Source organism: Cnephaeus nilssonii (assembly GCF_951640355.1).
Source record: "Cnephaeus nilssonii genome assembly, chromosome: 12".
Lineage (NCBI taxonomy): Eukaryota > Metazoa > Chordata > Mammalia > Chiroptera > Vespertilionidae > Cnephaeus > Cnephaeus nilssonii.
Genome location: NC_137083.1, coordinates 43323483 through 43347157, shown reverse-complemented (window position 1 = coordinate 43347157; position 23675 = coordinate 43323483). Strand labels below are relative to the sequence as shown.

The window sequence follows — 23675 nt, the reverse complement described above, 5'->3', positions numbered from 1 at the left end:
TAAACCTTTGAGGTTCAACTTTCCATTGAGCAGAAACTATTTGCATCTCTTACAGACAAAAAACTTCAGGTTCACCCCTGTCTCTGTGGAGCTGTAAGTAGCCAGTCGATAGGAAGCCAATCAGAAGGGCAAGTTCAGCACTGCACTAAAACGGGACGCCCAGGAATCTCTTTAGTCTCTTCCTAAGTTTTGGTGACTTTTCTCACTCTGTCTTTGCATTGAAAGGAATCATTAAGACTTGTTCCTTTGTACAAGGTTATATTTTTGATTTTAGGGAGCAAATTAGCATAATGTGATATAAAACCTAGCCATAGAAAGTGCTTTGTGTGAGTATATGTTTTAATGCCCAAATGCCATTGGGTATGGGTATGTTGAGAAGGCAATGTTTGTGGGGCTTTTATATTCTTGAATAAGTTGTCTTTTAGAAATTAGAGATGGAAATATTGAATAATGTGCCCAGTCGTGGCTCTCAGGATCCTCTTCTTTTTTTCTGAAGTAACTTTCTCCCCATTTTGGTTGCCTCTTTGTGTTTGTTTCTGTGTAGTGTATAGATCTGCTATGACTCCCAGTCTTTGTGGGGTTGCCTTATGTCGCAGTTTTCTTGTGGGTCCAGTAGTACAGTCTCCTCGATCACCTGAGCTGGGTGCTCCAGGAATGTTTCTTGTGTGAGTAATGTGGCCCTCCTGCTGTAATTGAGTCTTGATTGCTATTGGTCCATTCGTGTGTGGGATTGACCCTCAGGCTGGCTGACTGTGAGGACCAACCCCAGCCATAGCTTGCAATCTGCTGTGTGGGTACTGAAGACCCGGAGTGGAGTTTACCTCAGCAGGTTTTGGTGCCATATCTCCCTCTGGATATGCACTTACAAAGCTTATTGGACCCTGATCTGATGCAGTCTTATGTTGGCCACGGGGTGTATTGGTTCTGAATCTCTTGGAAGGAACTCTGGTGCAGGGCAATGGAAGACGCTGCCAGTGGCTGGCCCTTGGCAACCTGTTTGGAGCTACAAGTGATCCACAGTTTGTGGCTGCCTCTGCTGGGCCTGGGTGCATGTGGGAAGGACCAAGCTGTGCACCAAGGCCTGCTTTTACCAGCACTGGGCCAGGGGGAAGATCAGCAGCAAAAGTCCCATGACTATGTGCTGGGGCCTTGTTTTATTTGTCTTTGTATTTCTGGATAACCAGTGCTTAGCACGGGGCCTTGTGTAGCCCAGTGCTCCTTTGAGTATTTATTCAGTTGAAAGAAATATCATTGGAAGATGGTGGAGGCAAACTTCCCATATGCCTAACTCCAGTAATTCTAATACCATCCCTATGGAGTAGGTTAATACTGTAGTCAAATAACGTTGGTTCACTGTTTAACAAAAATGTGAGCACCTGTTATGTATCAGGTATTGTGCCAGATGCTTTGGACAAAAGGACAAGGAATAGCTTTTGTCTTTAAGTCTTGTGTCCTATTGGGGGGAAGAGATATGTAAATAAACAAATTCAACCTAGCATGACACTTGCTGGAGGTCACACAGCCCGTGAGTGGTGGAACTGTAATTGAAACCAAGTGTGTTCAGCTCCAAAGCCACCAAGCCAAGATGCTTCCAGAACAGAAGAACTAGCTAGGCTCCGAGTGAATTCTTTGCTTTATTGTTTGAAACCATTATTAAAGCAGACCATTTTGTTGTATTTGCAAATTAGGTCCTTCAGAAGCTTGGAAAAGCTGATGAGACAAAAGACGAACAGTTTGAAGAATATGTACAGAATTTCAAACGGCAAGAGGTAAGTGCCTTTATCTAGTTTATGGAGTGGAAATGGGTGGACAGTGTTTGTGCTTTAGCATGTAACTAAAATGCATTAAGGTTGAAGAAAGAACTTTGGGTTTGGTGTTAACCTGAGGGTAAAGCTTGTCAGTTCTGTAAGACTTTCCGGTGGAGGGCGAAGGAAGAGGCAGTAGGCACTGCAGGGAGAAGACTTGTGTTTCTTCTCAGGAGATTAAGACTTCGCTTCTCTGGAGCTTTTTAATATAGTTTATTGATTTATAGGAAAGATGATGTTTTAGGTGATTTATATTCCACTAAGTATTAGCAGTAGTTATATACTTTTGGCAAAATTACTTTAATTGCTGCCTGCTTCAAGATCATGCATTCTCAGTGGGGAGTATATCTCCCCCACGAGGGTGAAAATTGGTTCTTGGTGGATGAAAAAATTGTACTCTTTTTATGTGTGTATATTACATAACCAGATTTATAGTGTATTTGTGGTATTAAAATTTCATGGGGGGGGGCACATTAAAAAAATGTCAGAAAAAGCTCATCAGAGGAGACCATGATGGAAAAAGATTGAGAAACACGATTTGTGATATTTGTTCCTTTAATGGACTGCTATGTGTTTAACAGACACATGAATAAAGGCACAGTTTTTAAAATTACTTGTTTATCTCTCTAAGGCTTGGCATATCACTCTTTAGAGATCATGCATGAGGGTCAGGGAGAGGGAAGATACAGGTGGGGTCTCTGAGGTTAGAAGCTTCAAATCTAGAGGTCAGTCTAGAGGTGAGAAGAAAGCTGGGCCATAAGAAGCTTTCCAGGCCCTCTGGAAAATGGAGTTTGGACATGGGACAATGTAAGGACATGGGTTTATTTTCCTGCTGTCATTATAGCTACCAGTGTCCACAGAGGAAATCGGGGGGCCTCAGGGATAAATATACGAGAAAAGAGAGAGGGGGTTTGGAGAAGAAAACTGTAATAGGAAAATAAATCATGTCCAAATAACGAAGAGAGCATTGGATTTATGAAGATAGTAAATGGAATTCCCAGAGAAATGTTGGATCTAGGTCCATAAAATTAGGTGCCCCCCAGTCTTCTCCAGTAGAACAAACTTTCCGTGTCTTCCTATGCTCTCATTTGGTGAGTTTTCATACATTCTCTCGTGCATTAGGGCAACACTCATACAGGTCATTGTCTGAGATCGAGACAACTTCCCACAGAAAAACATGTCCATCAGTTCTCTGGATTGTAGGGCAATCCCAATGTCTGCTTTAAGGGATTGATTTGGATAAAAGTGACTCATGCTTATAGTTTTCTCTACTTACGGATTTACACTCTATCCTTTGAGACCTAGTCTTCCCACTTAGTATATCCCCATAGAGCTAATTAGTTCTTTGTTCTTGGATTTTTACCTATCACTTATATGGCATTGTGATGTTAGCACCCCAGAAGGCTAACCTTGAGAAGCATCAAGTTCAGGAATGCATTCATGACAAGTAAGCACTTTGCATTTTGCAATTGAGTGAATTTTTATTGCTCTTATTTGGACTTTGTTGACTGAACCAGATGAGGATTGTTTTTTGTCTAAAGTGCTAGAGACAAGTGCAGTTGAATAAGTCAACTCATCAGTTAAGTGACCGGTGTCACTAGGAGCTGCAGCATGGAGTGACTTCAAAATACTTCTCTGCCATCTATTTTTGTCACTATATCATTTTCAAATAATATGTTATTTTATAAAATATACATTTTATGCATTTGTATAAAATGAAAATGTATATGGCTTATACATTTTCAAATGATATGTTATCATTATTGAAAACCAAGATGTTAGTTCTCTCAAGAATATTAGCAGATTTCAATATCTTGGTAAAACTTCAAAATTTGGAGAAATTTGCCCAAGCAAATATACTTTATAAGGGTGAAACAAATAGAATGGTACTGATATTTTTGTTTTAATCAAAAACAGTAAATGTATTGTCATTTTAATGCAATGAGGAGGGATGCCCCTTTAACCCTGTCTGTATATATTAGAGTGGGGAAGGAAAACAAGAATGCGAGGGAGGAAGGAAGCTAAGGAGAGAGACTCATTAACTTGGGAAGAATAGCCAAACTGAATTTATTATTACTCCATATAGGGAAAAACATCCATTTAACCCCCAATATGTATTGGTGATCAATTTACATGTGTTGCATATGCTGAAAGAAGGGGTGCTTATGTAGAAACAGTAATTTAAGAAGAAGGACCAACCACGACTTGGTTGCCTCTGCAAGGCCTATGATTTTAGTATGAATGTAATGGTGAATCATTGCTCTGAAGGCAGAGGCATTATTTAAAGGCAGCACATGCTAAAGAATGATCTTACCTAAGAAGCCTAGATTCCATATTTTTTTATAAATATATATATACTAGAGGCCCGATGCATGAAATTCGTGCATGGGTAGGGTCGCTAGGCCCGATCAGTGATCAGGGCCTATCTGTGGAGTGACAGGCGGGGCGATTGGGTCCCGCCCCTCCCCCCCCACCTCCGCTGACACCCGCCTTGGTTGGCCTGGGGCCTGCGGGCTGGGGGCAGCTCCTATGTTGAGCATCTGCCCCCTGGTGGTCAATGCGCATCATAGCGACCGGTTGTTCCACTGGTTGTTCTGCCATTCGGTTGATTTGCATATTAGGCTTTTATTATATAGGATTTTTTCAAATATAAAATGATGTAATTTTCAATGTAAAATAAACTATATTTGAATTTGTGCATTATATTACAGTCATCTGATCACACTTGATTAGTATAGAGCACCCTGATGATCTTGCTTTTAAATTCTTCTTAATAAATCATAAGGGTCCTCATAATTATTGATATATTCCCTCCTTGTTTATGTTGGAATTAAAGGTGGCAGAGGGTCTGTGTTTGAACTCTATCTTGAGGCTTAGCTTATAGTTTATTCCAACTTCAAATTTTCTTTTTGATCCCAAGCCTCTTTTCCTCAAAGGTGGTTTGAGTTAAACTGAGAGCGTGGATGAAGGCTCTGAACATACTCTCGCTTGTCCATTGGACTCACCATTGCTGCAGCTTTTGTGGTCCAGCTTTCATATACTGCTCAGTTAGGGCAAGAAGGAAAGAGTGAACTCCTCAGCCAGCAACTCGGGATTTTCAGTGATGCTGAGGGAGTTTCAGAGCAAGGATTACGAAATCGAAAGGAATAACAAAATCTGACTTCACCAGTTCCTCCCCAGAGTGGCTCTTTTGCTTGTGTTGTTTCCTGTCTTCCTCTCTGACCAGAGCTGCTAACAAGGAGCAGAACTGACTGGTGTGAACATGGCTGCTTTCCGTTCTCCTGGTTGCCCGATGACAGATCCATTAATGGGCAGAGCAAAGTCCCAAAGCGGAAGGAAGGACTTTGGCTTCTCTTCCTCCTTCCTGCTAATGAACCTCCCCGCTAAGAAGCTGTGCCTGCAATAGAAGGGGTACTAATTAAAACAACAAAATAACTGCGACTGGTTGGGCCATATAACCTGTATTCCATAGGAGAATTTTGCATATGTCTGTGTCTCTGGAACGGAAGTAAACTTATAGTTACGGCTAGCTGTAAGTTGTGAGAATTCTATGGTATTGAAAATCATTGTAGCCCTGGCCGGGTGGCTCAGGTGGCTTTGGAGCATCATCCCGTACACTAAAATGTTGGGGGTTCAATCCCCAGTCAGGACACATAGAGGAGTCAACCGATGGATATTTCACATCAGTGTTTCTCTCTCTCTCCCCCATCTCTCTCTCATTCTCTCTCTCTCTCTCTCTCTCTCTCTCTCTCTCTCTCTCTCTCTCTCTCATTCTCTCTCTCTCTCTCCCCTTCTGTTTCTCTGCCTCTCCCTTCCACTCTCTCTAAACATCAATAAGGATTAAGAGAGAGAGAAAAAAGAAAAACATTTTATTGTGCCAACATTTTCCAACATTTAACGTATTTTCTCTTAAAAATTTTTATATTGATTTCAGAGAGAAAGGGAGAGGAGAGAGAAACATCAGTGATGAGAGAGACTCATCGATTGGCTGCCTCCTGCATGCCCCCTACTAGGGATTGAGCCTGCAACCTGGGCATGTGCCCCTGGCTGGAATTGAACCCAGGACCCTTCAGTCTGAAGGCCGATGCTCTATCCACTGAGCCAAATCAGCTGGGGCTAAAATATTTTCTCCTAATATCAACTTTCAAGGACATTTTAGGTTATTTGATAGATGTGGATGCATGTTTAGAACAACTACTTAGATATCCATTTGCCTTACATTTATCGAGTGTTTTCTGCATGCCAGGAATGGATCTAGGTCTTTGGGAAACTTCAGTGAACCAGACAGACAAAGGTGACTGCCATTGTGAGTCATCTATTCCAAAACAGGTGGTAGACAGTAAACAAAACACAATAAATAAGCAGATTATCCTGCCTCCTAGAAAATGATGAGAGCTCTGGGGGAAAAACCAAGTAAGAGAATAAATAGAGCAAGGTGAAGGGTATCAGGAGGCTTGGAGTCAGCAAGTTTCAAGTTTTGCCTCAAAGAGCAACAAATAAGTTTGTAGGGGTAGAGGTAGTGGGATCAAGAGAACATTTTCTTTTCTTTTTCTTTTTTAAAAAATATATTTCTTTATTGATTTCAGAGAGGAAGAAAGAGGGAGAGAGAGATAGAAACATCAATGATGAGAGAGAATCACCGATGGGCTGCCTCCCGCATGCCCCACACTGGGGGTCGAGCCCGCAACCCAGGCATGTGCCCTTGGCCAGAATCGAACCTGGGACCCTTCAGTTCGCAGGCCTACGCTCCATCCACTGGGCAAAACCGGCCAGGGCAAGAGAACATTTTCTTAAGATGGCAAAAATATATGCATGCTAATGGGAGTCATTTAGTAGGAAACAATGCATCACCAGAGAAAGAGAACAGCTGACTCTTGTCCTTGAGTAGGCAGTAGGAGGCAGGATCTAGCAAACTGGAAGGGTTGACTTGAGCGGGAAGCAGGACACTTCATCGAAGGCAACAGGTTAAAGGCCAGGAATAACCTTCCTGTGGCTAAGAGCCTATCAAAAGCATTTCTTGGCTGACTGAACATAGTGAGTGTGTGCTAAGCACAAGGCATTGGAAACAAAATGATAAATAGTTCAGGCATAGCTCCTGTCATTATCAAGCTTGTGGTCTAGTGTGCAAAAGTCTGTTTTCTTTTGAAGCAATAAAAGTAGTGGAAGAAAGACACAGGATCTTGAGATGATGTTATTGTACTTCCATGATTATGATGCATTTGCTATCCTAGTTGCACCACTTAACATTAGTACATGAGTATATTCTCACCCCATTTGGCATTCTTAGAAAAAATTGTTTCTATGTCTTATTACAATCCCATTTCCAGCTAAACTCCCTTGGCTCAATGGGTGTCCACTGGTTGTTACTGAAAAGGCTCTCACTGTGTAGAGCTGCTTGGATATCATACTAAATATTCATGGAATGGTAACACGATTGGCCTTGATATTCTTAGTTTTACTGATTTATATATAGGTATGTTCACTCTTTGGCAGAAAAGCAAGGGATTATAATTTGGCTCCTAAGTCCTTCATTAAGACTGTCTCCTTTGTAATATTATTCTCATGGAAAATATGTTTTTAATTACAGAGTCTTGATTTAGAATTTGTTCTTGATGATTGCCAATATAATTGACGTCTCTGTGAGGGGGCAGTTAGTGGAAACCTGTAGCTATCAAAAGGATGTGTTGGCTCTTATTCTTCAACTTTCCCTGAATTTCTCTTAGTCTATTTATTTCATTTATGACACATCTATTAAACCATCTCTCTTTTGCTCACTGGATTTCAAGGAGCAAATGAGTCTGCCCACTGCTTGTAAATATTAGGGTGTTGCTGTCCATGGTGCCAGATGCGGGGTGCGGGGGGGGGGGGGGGGGGGGGAGGGGACGACAAAAAAATGTTTTATCCTCTTTACTCTTTTTGTTTCATTTATTTTACTCTTTTTGTTTCATTCCATCCACAAGAATATCTCATCAGTTATGGCCTGCATGCATAAAAAGCTTTAGTTGAAACCTAACTAAATTGTGATCCAAATTATTGATGTTCCAGGCATCACTGTTGTGCTACTTCCTAGGAAGCCATTAAGAATTCACTTCTAGTGGAAGCTCTTTTTGTTATTGCTCTGAAGGTTTCCTTTCATCTATCCTATCCTGTTGCCTATTTTTAATTGTATTTTACTTTACTTCACTACATTAAACAACCATGCCAATGGGGGTTAATCCCTCAGCATTCATTTAGAGACCAATTCCGTGTATCTTCCACTTCTCCCTGTGAAGTGAGCTTATTATCTAAGTTTGGATGTTCCTCTCTAAATGGTCCCCCGACCGACTGCACTGTTCTGGTAATGGGATGCAGAGAATTAGGCATATCACTCATCCAAGCCTAGGAGACTGTCTGAAACGTGAACATCTGCATAGACGAGTTGCAGTTGAAGTGCAGATTCGCATCAATATTGTTGGTTCCCATTGCATGTGATTCTCATAAGTCACCCTGTAAGCCCCATGGCTGATTTTGCATTAGAGCTGCCATCTAAGTGATGAAAATGTGTTATAAGGAAAGTCTTATGGTGACTGACTGAGATCTGGAGCCAGACAAATTTTAAGGGATTTTTTGGTCATCTCATACTAGAGCTACATACTAGGGTGTCAGTCAACACATTTAATCTCAATTAAGTGATAGACACAGTGCAAAATTATAGGAGAGGTTTCCACATAACTATCGGAATTGCTTGGAGGACTTTTAAATATACTGATTCCTGGGCCCCCTCCAGACTTCTGAATTGGTTCACAAATTTGACTTGTGTCTCTAAAGAGCTATTGTATAAGAGTAACAATTTGAATGAAAACCTGAGGTTATACTGATATAGTAAAGATAATGGCTTCCTTAATTGCACATCTATGTTTCTAAACCTGGACAATTATAAGAATCTTCTAAGGAGCTTCAAAAATTTACAAATTTCAAAGCCACACCTGAATGGCTTACATAAAAGCAGCAATGAAGTATTTTTATTCTGAAGACTTTCCATAAGTAGGTATTGGCATTTATAATGTGTTTTGTACACTGTTCTACTCGATTCTCCTAGCAATCCATAATTGTAATTCTGCTTTATGCATAAGAAAACCAAGTATTGTCACAAAAACTTTTATTTTGAGAATGATCTTGATTATTCTTTTGGCCATGGTATTCATTGCTTTCTTATTTCCTCACAGTAATTTTATGACATTGGTTTGATTTTTCTCATATCCATTGTTAAGTGCTTCTTATATAGCTGCATAAATTATTTTTTTGTACTCTTGGATCTTCTATTGCTGCAATATTTAAAGATATAAAAACAAACTTTCTGGAAATATAACTATTTGAGACTTAGAAGTATAAGTGAAACACAAGGGAACATTCAACGATTCCAATTAACTTGTTTTGGGGAGGTTTCATACATTTCTCATGAAAATATTCCTTTGTAACATGACATGTAGCAGAACTTAGTCAAGCCTTTATGAAACACCCACTCTTTGCACAGTTTATCATTTAAAAAGTATCAGATAGACAGGGTCAGCCAACATTTATTGAATGTGTTCTGTGTGTCTGGTACTCTGCTGATACGTTACATGGACTGTCCCCCCTGATCTGCATGAGAGCCCCAGGAAGTGAGTGATGTTATCATCTTCATTTTACAGATGAGGAACCAGAGGTCCAGAGCAGTTAAGTGTTGCCCAGAGTTGCACAGTTAGAGGTAGCAGAGCTCATATTTTAAAGCCAGGCAGTGCAGCCCCACAGCCCACCTACTTCACCACTATGCTCTATGAGTCACATACTCGGGAATCATGAGAAAAAGTGAACAGTTGGTAGTTTTGTTTATAGAGTAGAACTGCATCATGAGAGCACAGAGAATGCCTTTAGTTAAATTATTCTCATTGATCGGCAGTAGATTCCACTGGGACAGTCTGATGCATCCGCAGTTGGCATCCTTTAAAGCCAGTGCCTTTGAGGACAGTGTTATGACTGAATTGTGTCTCTCCTAAATTTATCTATTGAAGTTCTAACTAACCTCCAGTACACCTCAGCAGTACACCTCAGAATGTGACTGTATTTGGAAACAGGTCCAGTAAAGGGGAAATTAAGATCAAATGAGGTCATATGGAAGGGTTCTAATCCAGTGTGACTGATGTCCTCATAAGAAGCAGGAGAGACACAGGGATGAACACATGCAGAAAAAGACCATGTGAGGACACAGGGAGGAGGAGGCTGTCTGCAAGCCAAGGAGAGAGACCTCAGGCAAAACCAAATCTACCAATACTTTGGTCTTAGACTTCTAGCCTCCAGAACTGTGAGAAGATACATTTCGGGGTTTTTTTCAGCCACCAAGTCCCTGGTATATTGTTATAGCAGCTCTCATACACTAATACAGCATTACAAATGGCAGTTTCAGGAACATTTTGGCTGTTATATTATGACTGGAGTAATGAGGGGCAAGGCACTTCTTCCCTCCCAGTGATGCATCTCTGAAGCTTGATGTAACTGTTGTTTTTCTAGTACTTCCACTTCCTGTCTCATTTGGACATGATAAAACATTGTCAATAGCGAGCTGGCATCCATATCCTCAGAAAGGGACATGGAGCGGTAAGCCTCAGGAAGTGTTATTGTTGGGGTGGAACACAGTTTGCCTTAATTCCTAGGTCAGTCTCTCCCCTCTACCCCCCCCCCAACAAAATTCAATTCTGTAATCTAGGTATTAAGGCCAAAGTTGAAAAGATTTTGTATAATTCCCCTAATGTACCTCATAAGTCAAGTCTCTTCATACACAAGGAAAGGGGGAAAAATTGGAATGGCTCTTCAAGGGTCACAAACACAATTGCCTAACGGCAGTAAAACATATCTTCAAATTGTATGCAGCCTGCCTGGTGTGATGAGTTCAATGGTTCTAACTAGGCAGTTCCATCCCCTTGTGCACACACTGGGTTAGCTTTTCTAAAAGACAAGAATAGAGATCTGTATAAACTCAAGGCTTAAGGGAAACACATGGAAAAATAGTACATATAATTACTAACTAGCTTTCTAATTTTGTTTTGGTGAAAGGTAGAAAGTATATTTTATTTGGTCTTCATATCATAGCTATACTTGGAGTTGATGACTCAGGGACAATTGGAAATTAGGTCGTGAAGCTTGGATAAAAATGTGAAAACTGAGATGTTCTCTTTGATATCCACTTCCCTTCCATGTACCAGCCCCTAATGCCATCCGTCCAGGAATAAGATTTCAAAATCCTCTCTGATTTCCTATCTTATATCTTTTGCCTTAATCTGTGACAAAAGAAATATTAAAAATGGAGCAATTGTTTTTTGAAATCAGTGCTGGGTTCTTAAGGCAGCTCCTGTTTACTAAAAAGAGCTCAAAGCAAGAAAACAAAAAATGGAAATTTTAGAGACCCTGCTGCTGTTACCTTTGAAAAACTCTTGTCTTCCAGTTTCATGCACCTGAACCTGTGATAGGGAGAGCTCAATTTCCTGGTAAACCAAGAATGCCTGCAGTGTTCAGCAGACTAGCGTTGGCTTTGATCATAAGTGGATTCTGATATTACATATCATTAGTCATCTGCTAATCAAGGTGCTGATTATTGCTTCATTAAGTCTCATCTCCTTGACAATTTAATTTTCTTCTGAGCTTCAAATATAAGAAAGCAGTAGCATGGCTTTCAAGATTGAGTTGACCTGTCTGAACTCTGAGAAGTTGAGCCAATTTTAATTTAACATGTTACTTAGCCTTTTCAAGAGAAAAATGTCAGTATTGGGCAAAAATAATAATGGAACTGTGAGACCTTCTGTCGGCTCAGGATCACAGATGAGATGACTGGACTTTTCTCTGTGAAATCACCACTTTGTGAAGTTATAGCTCCTCAGATCAAGTCTCATATATCTGTTAGTACTGTTGGCTTTCTCCTTGAGCCCTTTCCAAACGTCAGCTCACAGTTGGTTTCTGAGTTACAGGGGCAAGTTAATGAAAAAAGTAGTCTGTATTGTATATGTTGTTTTTTTCTCCTGTCTATATTTTTCTTTTTATAACAAAAATGATCTATAAATATAAATCATTACATTTACTATATTTTAACATGTCAATTCAACAACCTATTGCCTATTTAATGAGCATTAAATACTTAACCTTTTGCACTCGGATGTCGAGTGTGACTCGACACGGTTAGCATCGGTAGCAGGAATCGAGAAAAAAAGCAAGCGAGTCCAAAGGGTTAATGCCTTAAAGTGATTTTCTAGCTCTGTATAACCTTATGAATAAAATCCATTGGATTTGATTTTGCAAGACAGGGCTGCAGTGTCATGAGTGTGGTAGTATGTGAGCGTGGGGCCCCTGAATTGGTAGTGGTTGCTGCCCTGAGTTTAGTGTCTTAGAAAGTATTCATTCATTTTATGGATGGTGTCTACAATTCAGTCAAATTAATGCCTCAACAATGGCTTCTTTCTTCTGGGCAGAAGTGACTGATCTAACAAGAGTATACCTTCTTTGTTAGTCCCTAAAGTCCTAGGCATAAAGTATTTATTAGCACTGGCATTTTTTAACGCATCAGAATTTAGTGTATCTAAATAATAAACAACTTGATTCATTAATTCTCACACATAGTTTATTGCAGGTTAATGCAGCCCTGTGTGTACACCCAATGCTAAAATAAAGGTTTACCATAGCTCTTCTGTGTGTCACAATCTGTGGTAGCTCTTCTTACCAGCGCACTGGCTCACCTTGGAGGAAAATCTGTCTGTAATGCTTCTACTCTTCTATGCTCTTACCAGAATGCAATAGGAAACCTTGATGAGGTTGCATTTACTGTATAGCCGGTCCTTTGACACAACATAGATTAAATCTTTAGAGGTCGAATCACAGACAAGTCTGGGCGCTGTCCAGGGTTCTCAAGGGAGCTGCTTGGAGCCCAGCAAGTTTGGAAACCAACAAATGAGAGATGTCCTGAGCCCAGCAAGTCTGGGAACTGAACCCCTTTGCCCCACCCCCACCCCACCCCCCACCTTTGCCCCACGATACATACACTTATCATCATCATCTTCATCATCTTTATCATCATCAATAATTAAGGAATTGGTGCTCCTGAAAAACCAACCTGCTGCAAAAGAATCTGGAAACATTTAATTAGGTATATAATGTGATTTGTTTGTGTTCAGTAACAAAGATATCTGAATCCTCCCATGATGATGTACCTTCTGCATTCTTTCTCTGACTATTTAGTTAGATTTTAAATTTCACCTTACTCCTTGGTGGGGATATCATGAGCAGTCCTCAGGAGTACAAGAAGAAAACAACAGCTTCGAGATGCCACTCAGCAAAGGAATAAAGGGATTTTTTGACTGGAGGCAGTGCTTCTCGGACCTTCATAAGTTTTAAAACCATGTATGCTTTTTTGCATGCCTGTTACTTTTTGATATCTCCATGATGAAACCCAAAACTACTCTGGCTTGTTCTCCAGGATAGCTGGGAAGCAGGGAACTAGGGAGACTGCTTCCTTCTCACGAGCTCTGCAAGAATGTGACACCCAAGGGAGGGAGTAGGTGGGAGTAGTTTTAATAAGGAAAGGAAAGCAGGCCTACTCCCTTGGGCTGTGTGGGAAGAAAGGGGCCTGGGGACCATCTGGGCTGGAGAAGTAGTAGCTCCTGACATTGATAAATGATTCAGTTGAGAAGAAATAAACGAAGAACCTCTAACACCAGAGTAACATTATTAAACTCTATGCCAGGGCAAGGAATTCTGTAGGTGGTGAATCTTCTTGGATCTTGTCAAAGAGGAGTATGAGTTGGGAATCAGACAACTAAATTATATTACACTCATTAGCTGTTATGTTGCTCTAAGCCCTGAGAATAGTGTGACCATGAGTCAGAATAATAATTTTATCTTACCTTGTAGAGGTAAGAAGAGAGAAAACATGCATATAGTCTCAAGGATGTGAAATTTTGAGTCTGTGCGCGGGAGTGTGCAATATTCAAGGCTGCATTACGAAAGTGGTAATTTTCAGAGGAATTTGGAACAAATTTCCGTGAAATAGCAGTGCTATAAGAATTTATTTCAAACGTAAAACGTCTTATAATTCACATGGAATAATGGTGTTAAGAAAACTTATTGTGCAATAGGTTTTGTGCAGAACTACTCTGTGGCATATTCTAGGTCCATGGTCGGCAAACTGCGGCTCGCGAGCCACATGCGGCTCTTTGGCCCCTTGAGTGTGGCTCTTCCACAAAATACCATGGCCTGGGCGAGTCTATTTTGAAGAAGTGGCGTTAGAAGAAATTTAAGTTTAAAAAATTTGGCTCTCAAAAGAAATTTCAATCGTTGTACTGTTGATATTTGGCTCTGTTGACTAATGAGTTTGCTGACAACTGTTCAGGGTGAAAATTTCTCTCGAGAGTCTTTTACCTTTTTGATTCAGGTGAAATATAAATGAAATTTAATATGGTTATTACCAAATGGTTTATGAACCTTCATACTCAGGGAAAATTATGAATTTTAATAATTAGAAAAAAAAGAAAGTTATTTTACTCCTCACCTAAGGATATGTTTTTATTGATTGTGGAGAAAGGGAGGGAGTGAGGGGGAGAGACAGAGAGAGAGAGAGAGAGAGAGAGAGAGAGAGAGAGAGAAACATCAATGTGATAGAGACATTGATTGGTTGCCCCCCGTACACACCCCAACTGGGGATCAAACCCCAAACCTAGGTATGTGCCATGATCTGGAATCCAACCAACAACCTTTTTTTTTTTGGTGTACAGGGATGCTCTAACTTTCTTCCTGCCCTGGCCTGGTGGTTCTGTTGGTTAGACGGTCTAACCACCAGAACCACCAGACCAGGGCAGGAAGAAAGTTATTTAAATGAACTTAAGTTTATCTACTTAAATTGCACTCATCTGTTTAAGACATTATTGTGTAATTTGAACTTTCTTCCACTCTTATAGCTAAAAAAAAATCTCTTCTTGGGATTCTTATTTCACTTAAAAATGATTATTGTTTCCTTGGGCTGGATGAATCATTCTCTTTCTTGTTCTGAAAGAAAAACCAATGGCTTAATTTGACAGGCTTTATTCCTTAAATAGTTAGGAGAAGAATACCCTTCTCCACTACTCCTTTGCTATTTCCAGATATTCTGGACAATTGTGGTGACGTATAGCCATACCACAGTTGGCTTTGTATTACTTTCTGAGGGAAAGGCATCCTTTTGGGTGAGAAGCGAGCCCTGTCTTAGCTCAGCGCCTCTCAAATTTTTCAGGGGAGGCCCATGGGCAGTGGTAGAGCAGAAGCCCTACAGCAGACAGCAGAAAGCAGGAGATGTCTGGGAAGTTCTGTTTTTCATCTCTGTGCTGTTTTTCTTTCTACATCACAACAGTTGGCACAGAGGTTATAAAATAATGGTTTCTCCCCATTTGCTCCCCTTCACCCTCAATAAATTGTTGTTCCATAGAGATGCTGTAGGTTTATTTTGTGGCTGCATGTGCCCTAGGCAAGCCCTTTAGTACCCCCAATGTCTACACTTAACCACTTAGAGGAATGTGGCCTTAGGGGATCCCAACCCTATTTAAATCCCAATGGTACCTTTTAGGGCTTTAGGCTTCCAGTTGGTCTGGATCTGTCCAGGTAAATCACATATCTAATTACAGATATTAGCCTCTCTAAATTATTTGCCATCTGTTGTGACAAATGGTTCTGGGTCTTGCTGTCCTCTCTCAGAACCATTCTTCTTCTTTCCATCACTTGACCAGCACTACAGCTTCAATTCGCTAAACCATCCACTTTATCTTTGATCTTTCCAATTTGATTTCCTTTCTGAAATGTTTTTGTAAATACCTTTAGTGCTCACTCATTCCATTGGCTTTTTTTTTCTGTTAGATTTCAGCCTTCTCCATCTTTCAGCGATTCCACTGTTGATGGTGAATCATTGTATCAGGTCATTTGGGTAGGTTATGCTGTAGTAGCAATACCTCCGTGGCTTTCAACAACAGATGTTTATTTCTCACTTATGAAAATGTGAATGGTAGATGCACCTCATGTTCCCTTTGCTCTATGACCCATGATGGAGAAGTAACCCCTCTCTGGAATAGCCCAGGGCTCACGGTGAGGGAAAGAGGTGGTTAAGACTATGATGCTCAGAAGCCACACGCCATGCCACTTCCCCTCACATATCAAGTCCCACAGCCACGCTTAATATTAATGGGGAAGAATGTAGAATCCTCCCCCAAAACAGATCTGGAAGAAAGATGCAGTGTAGATGTGACAAGAATAAAATATCCCAGAGCCATCACTTTTCAAAATTTTGTGTATTTAGAATCTAGCACAGTGCCTGTCACATCATAGATATTAAGTAGCAGAAAGGCCTGTTTCTTTCTTCCCCAAATTCTAACTTTTTGTAGTGATGTTTCAGACTCTTTCATTCTCTATCTTTACAGGTGTTTATCATTAGCATTTTCTCTTTATTCTCCTCATCCTTTCCCTACAGTTTCCCACAGCACTTTGATGTTTTGGAAATCCAACCTGGGTTTTTATTATTATTATTATCATCATCATCATCATCATCATCATCATCATCATCATCATCTAGCTCATGGCAGTTTGCCTTCACACTACATTTCTAAATGGCTCAGCAAGACAAGGGAAATCTAGAGTTTTTATTTTAAACCATGTTGAGAGATGATAAAGGGAGTCAGTTGTTTAGAACTTTGATGATTACTGCTTTGGCATCCTGAATAGAACCATTCTGGTTGAAGTTCATTATGTGCTAGCAAATGAATTAACCCTAAGCTTTTATCTGGTAGTACCTGGATTTACAGAGCTGACAGAAATAGCTTGAGCTTAATGCAGAAAAAGAAAACCTCACCTGAGCTTTACATATATTTCATAAAAATGTCACTATATCTGTACTGTACTAGGAAAATATGCTCATATAGAATCCCTTTGGGGGACCAGCATAGTCTTAAACCAGGCATGGGGAACCTTTATTCTGTCAAGGACCATTTGGATATTTATAACATCATTTGCAGATCATACAGAATTACCAACTTAAAAATTAGCCTGCTATATTTGGTCAAACCTTTAATGAACTAATCTCTAATGCCTTGGCAGAGCCAGATCAAGTGATTTTGTGGGCCTTAGTGGCCCATGGACATTCCCCAACCCTGTCTTAAACACTTCCTTTCACAGTTCCTTTGTATTAATCACTGTCTGTCTTTAAATTTGATGGATATTTTGTCTTTGCTTTGTCCTCTAAACATTTTGCATGGCTGTTGCAGAGCTAAATGTAATCTACTTTGCAGTTTTCTATTTAGACATTTTAGTTCCCCTACTAGATTATAATTCACTGAAGGAAGTAGGTATTTTCCCCTTCATCCCTCCCTGCTTTTTGGTAAATACTAACAAATAATGGTTTATTTATTTATGACTATTATAGTTGTTATGTTATTAACTATATTATTAACTATCAAGTTTGAGTTATAATATAGATGCTATATTATTAATTATCAAGGTGGAGTCATTCAGTATGCTAGCTCTCTGCAATTTTGTTAAATAATTATGCAATTAAAGTACAAATACGTTTATATTTTCAGGTGTAGTGAAAGCACACACTGTGGATGTCAGCCTTATGCCCCTAGCACCTACCTTTTCTGAGCCACTAGATTTAGTTGCAACTGCCAGCAAGGGAAACTCTTTGCCTGAGGATTTTTTCTGGTGACTGGAGACCTCTCTGCCCTTGTGTGGACATATTGGGAAAATTATGTCCCAGGAGCAGTTCTCAGCCAATGACTGTCAGGAGTTGATGTAAATGCCCAAGCTTCTTTGCCCCTCATTGAAGATATCTATAGGGTTTGACACTGTCTTCCAGAATTCCCCAGTGGGACTAAGGCCACCGGGGTAACTTGCTTGATAATGCACCTGTGATGGCTCTCTTCCCTCCCCTGCTTCACTTCTCCATGCCCCTGTTGGCATTTCCTGGGTTAACTCCATATTCAGCTACTTGCAATCTAATCCTAATCTCAGAATCTCAGAGTTTCTGAGGGTAATCCAAAACAAAGCTAAGATTCATATGTCAAAATTTATATTTTACCAATTTCTCTCTTCTGATTATGTCCAAAAGAAATATAACGCAAACCACATATGTAATTTAAATTTTTCTAGTGTCCACATTTAAAAAAGTGAAAAGAAGCAGGTGAAATTAATTTTAATAACCCAATTGTTTAACTCGTTGTATCCAAAATATTGTTTTAACATACAATTAATATAAAACATATTAATGACTTTTTTTTATAAAGTCCCTAAAATCAGATGTGAATTTTACACTTATAATGCATCTCCATTCAGACCAGTCATGTTGCAAGCACTGAACAGCCACATGTGGCTAGTGGCTACCATATTGGACAGTGGTGATCAATTTCCAACCCTTATAACCATGTGTCAAAATTTAGAGACTTGTTAGCTCTTGAATATGTAAGAACCTTACGGTGGGCCACAGTTTCCATTCTTAGAAAAATTGTGCTTGCCTTGTTTTTTTCTTTAAAACTGAATAAAATATCTTTAAATATCTAGACTTATAGGCATCTTGTTTAATATGTGTCCACATATTTTTAATATGGTTTTATTGAGTTTTAGAGAGAGACAGGAAGGGAGAGGGGTAGAGAGATAGAAACATCCATGAGAGAGAAACATTATCCATTGGCTGCCTCCTGCATGCCCCCTGCTGGGGTTTGAGCTTGCAACTCAGGCATGGGCCCTGACCTGGAATGGAACCAGAGACCTCTTGGTTCCTGCGTGGACGTTCAACCCCTGAGCCACACCAGCCGGGCTCCACATACTTATGTTCATTCAAGAATGAGCCCCTGGCAATAATAATTCCGACACTTACTGCTTTGTACATGTCCCAATGCAAAATATAGACAGAGTGCTCAGCATCTCTCTGTTTGTGTGTTTTTCAGGCAGAGGGCACCAGACTTCAGCGAGAACTCCGAGGATATTTAGCAGCTATCAAAGGTAACGTGTGTGCATTGTTTACGGAATGCCACAAGCACAGGTTGTTCTTGGAATTCATGAGTGACAAGATTGAGTGTTAATTACAACACCATTTGGCTTTCTGGCAAGATGGCACTTGATCACAGGTGTTCCAATCCACCCACTCCCAGATTCCCATTGGAGTGATCATCAGCATGTACAAAGAAAAAAAACAAAACAGGGTGTCCCCAAAAATGTATACACACTTTCACAGCTGATAGCTCAATTCTGAAAAGGAAATGCATTTTAATAAACACTGCCTTTATAATTATTCAAAGTGTGTGTGTACATATTTGGGAACACTCTATATGTCTGCCCTGAAGCTGGAAACTAGGAATAAGTGCCTCCCACATGCAAGAGATTTCTAGGAAGAGTTGTGAGAGCAAGCTCGAGAGCTTGTTTAAGAAAAGCTGCAGCTGGTTTATACCCTGAGGGAGAGCATGTCCCAGGAGAACACTCACAGAGTCACACTTCAGCCCTCTAGTTCTGCGGTTGCCAGCCTTTCAGACCTCACGGACCACCAGTGGTCCACGCACCATCGGTTGGTGACTGCTGCTCTAGTTGAAAGGGGCAAGAATCATGGCAGAGACAGGTGTGGAGAATTATCAGGAGTCACAGCCCTGGACTGTCTGTGATTAGTGGAGACCAGCCATACCTGTGCCCCTGCCACTGTGTGGGGACAGAGAGACGCAGGCATTGGTTTCTGCTGCAGCCACAGGAGGCAAAGAAATGAGGCCAGTGGTGGAGAGAGGAGAGAGCATTAGGGATGAGGGTTCCATTGCTTCCTGCCATGTGTCATCCAGCTCCCGGCACGGGGTCAGATCCTAGTGTACCCACGGGTGTGACAGATCACAAGGCAGATTTTGAGATGAGTGAGGAGAGAATGGATTGTCTCACAAGGGGTCTTGGATAAACTGGCTAAACACTCAGAAAAAAGTGAGATTCCCATCCTCATACTCTACTCCCTTCTTCTTAACTCCAAATATAGTTAAAATTTAAATATATGTACAAAGAGGTATACTAAAATAATAAGATAAAATAAAATAAAATAGACTTAGTCTCTAGTCTTGGGTGACAAGGTCTTTACCATGGTAACCCAAAGACAAAAAACATAAAGGGAAAGATTGAGAGATTTAACCTCATAAGTATATAAAACTGACATATGTATGTTTAAAAAATTATTTAGGCAACACATTTAATGAAAATGAACCAAAATATAAAGAGCTCAGAAAGTAAACTAAATGAAGATGAGTTGTTTGACAGAATTATAGATGTGTAAATAAAACCAAAAGGAAGGTGATTTCATGTTTAAAGACCGTAAATGAAAATGAAAACATAATACCTAACATCAGCAAAGCTGTAGGGAGCAGACCCCTTTCAGGAGAGCAGTTTGGCAAAAGTCTTTTTTTTTTAATTAATCCTCATCCAAGGATATTTTTTCCATTGATTTTTAGAGAGAGTGGAAGGGAAGGATGGAGAGGGGACAGAGAGAGGGACGGTGGGAGAGAGAGAGAGAGAGAGAGAGAGAGAGAGAGAGAGAGAGAGACATCAACATCGACTTGGGAGAGACATATTGATTGGTTGCCTCTCGAACACACTGGGTATCAAACCTGCAAGCCAGGTAATGCACTTGACAGGGAATTGAACCTGCAACCCTTTAGTGCATGGCATGATGCTTCAACCAACTGCGCCACCCAGCCAAGGCTGACATTAGCCTTGGTTTACATTTGCAAAGAAGTAAAACTCAGAGAATTTTACTTCCAAAAACTTACAAACTTCATGATTAACTGCACTAAATAATTACCTCAACTATTATTATTAGAATAGTCCAGTCAGAAAATAGAAGGCACTGTATGTATTTCTGTAATTGTTGATTTAGGATTAGGTTAGATAATATTTCAAACACAGAATTTTTTCTGTTAGCTGGTTTTGTAAAAGGTGGAAACATTTGCTGATTGAGTGAATTGGATCTCTTCCTCAAAATTTATATATTTTGGTCTAGTTTACCACTTTGTGGAGAATGCTGTTTAAGAAGACTGGCATAATTCTTTTCCTTAACGTGGTCTAGAAGGAAAATCCCTTAGTGAAGGGTTAGCTCAGAGAGACACTGGGGATCATCAAAGCCACCTTTCACTCCACTGCTAATGGCCATGTCTCTAGAAGAGGGAGAAAGGACCTCTGTTTTCCCCCATCACCTTTCACTGACTGGATGATGTTAACAAGTGGTACTCCACAAAAGAGATTCAGGTACATTACTTTGACCAAGATTGGCTGAAATGAATTTTTAAACAGGTTCCTCAGAGTTTATCAGAACCCTTAATATATCAGTGTAATTGCCCGAGGGCCTAATGGAGTAAGCAGCATTTCCCAGTTATTTGACTGTGGGATACTTTTTTCTTTTCAAAATCTTACAGAGTTAGAATTTCTTGGAGCACATTTTGTGGTTTTGGGAACACACTAAAAGATGAGGGTTATATGATAAGTAGATCACAGTTTGCATTTTCAAAGTGCTTTCATGGCCAGTTTTTCTGTTTTCACAGAAAGAACTCTAGCCACCTAATACTGCAGGCAGGATTAGAGAGACTGATGGGCCCCGGGTCCAGTCCCAGGAACAATCGTGGGAAAATCACTGAGCCTCTCTGCTGCCTTGGTTTCCTCATCTGTAAAGTCCTCCACTTGCTCTTAGAAGCCCCCAAATCTCTACCCCTGGGATTCTGTGAAATTAGGTTAAGCTCTACTCATCATCACTAATCTTGGGTGGCATTCTAGGGCTTTTTAAGGTAGATCTTATGCTCTCATTCATTTTAGCAGCAGCCATCACATTGAGCCTCATTTATGGGCCTGACACTGTTCGAGAGGATGGAGATGAGAGATGAACAAGACACAGCCTGCTGTTGGGGAGCTTGCAGTAGAGATGGGGAGAAAGTTGAATAAACAGAAAGGCAGATGTGCATCGTAATGTGCATTTTAACAGAAGTATGCATTGTGTGCCGTTCTGTGAAAAGGCTGCGTATGCCAAGTGGCACCCAGATGCTTGAAGGAGCCAAGAGACCCAAGAACCAGGCAGACAAGTCCAGCTTGTCGACTTAGAGAGTTTGACAGGGAACTTATGTACCGAAATGGGTCCTGGGTGGTGGCAGGACATTCCCATCTCTGCCCCTTTCATCTTCTAGACCACCCTCCTCTTTTATTCTGCCTTGAGATGGGGCTAGGTATTAGGAAAGGAGTGTGTGGGGTTAGGGTGAACTAACGAGGTAGATAACATCGACGCTCCTTGCCCCAGAGGAAGGAGTAATGGGAATTCTGTGACTAGCCCTAAACCACTGTACACATTCCAGAGTCCACTCAGGGGTCAAAAGTTAGGGCTCAGTCACTCAAAAATTAAGCTGGTGTATTAGATTCAAGATGGACTCAGTTTTTCAAAATGGAGTCAGCTCTGTCCACATATGTGCCATCACAGCAGAGGGCAGAGCCCTACTCTGGTACGTAAGGGACAGGATGCCAGGCCTGGAATTGTCTTTTCTAGGAACTTACATTTGAATGGACCAAGAAAGAGAACATACCTGGTCATCAGGTTATAAGCTATACCAAAGAAAGAGGTTGCTATTGGAAGGAGCATCATGTACAAAAGCTCAGGAAGCAGGAGGGGGCATGGGCTCTTGAGGGAACAAGGAGATTAGTGAGGGGCAAGCAGGAAACAGCTGCATGAGACGTGGAAAGGTAGGCAGCATATGTACAAAGAGGTGCTAATGTATTACATTATACTGGGAGTTTATTCTGCCAGTGGGAGAGAGTGTCATTACATTATTACAGGCAAGGGAATGAGTGACATGATCAGGTTAGCATTTCAGAAAAATAATTATTGTGGTTGTTTGGAAGTCAGGCTAGAGGAAATGAAACTCCAAGGAGACTTAGAAGTCTAGCACAATAAGAATAATAGCCAACATTTATTGAGCTCTTATGTGCGAGGCACTAACGTAAGCTTTAACTGCTTAATGTCATGTGATTCTCACTGCAACCTATGGCAAGTCCTATTATTGCTTAGTAATGTGCATTTTGGAAAACGAGATTTGGGGTAGCTAGGTAATTTGCCTAAGATCACACAGGTGGTGTATGATGGAACCAAGATTTTAATAAAGGCCGATTGATTGCAAATAATCTTAATTACTATGCCATACTGCCTCCAAAAGTAGTTTTTAGGAAGGTTGGCATTTGGCTGTTTGCAGTGTGTTAGGTACTTGCTCAACCGTTTGCATGGATTATTTTGCCTCATCTAAGTAATGGATGATGGGTGCCTTTTGAGGCTGTGGCAGTGGGCCTGGAAGGAAGGGACTTCATCTGAGAATCAGGCAGAATTGGCTTGTCTTGCTGACAAATTCAGTGTAGGAGGATGCATGGAAGAGGACTTCCAGTTCCCTAACTGGGACCACTGGGCGACATTCATGAGGATGGGGAAGAGGAGGAGGAGCAGGTTTTGACAGGAAAGTTAGAGGTACTGGTAGGACCTCCAAGTGGACATGCCCAGCAGAGATCTGGAGTGAGGAGTCACCGGCATGTGGGTGGGGGAGGAGGCCAGACACAGGGATAATGAACACATAGCATCTTTCTCTAAGGAGAGTGTGACCCACGTGGTGTAATGAATTTATGTGCCTATGTGTCAGCATGACCCCAGCATGACCTCAACAGTAGGGTTGGCTGTTCTTGAGCTGCATACAATCTGGGTACTTTTCCTCCACTTGCTCTCCCCCCTTGACACGCTAAAGACTTCCTTTTACCTGAGGCAACCCCTGTCTTCTTAACTCTCTTCTAAACAATGGGTAAAACTTGCAATATTTCAGCTAT

At 40.7% G+C, this 23675-nt stretch overlaps 1 protein-coding gene across 2 annotated transcripts in view; it reads left to right on the top strand.

The window, feature by feature from the left end:
• AMPH (amphiphysin) overlaps positions 1–23675 on the top strand; it is a gene marked incomplete at its 3' end in the record, with an annotated part of 148399 nt that overhangs the window by 61335 nt on the left and 63389 nt on the right. For both annotated transcript variants that reach the window (XM_079785357.1, XM_079785356.1), the window contains exons 2-3: positions 1689–1769; positions 18761–18815. In XM_079785357.1, the coding sequence (XP_079641483.1) occupies positions 1689–1769; positions 18761–18815 (136 nt within the window). The remainder of the gene's footprint in view (positions 1–1688; positions 1770–18760; positions 18816–23675) is intronic.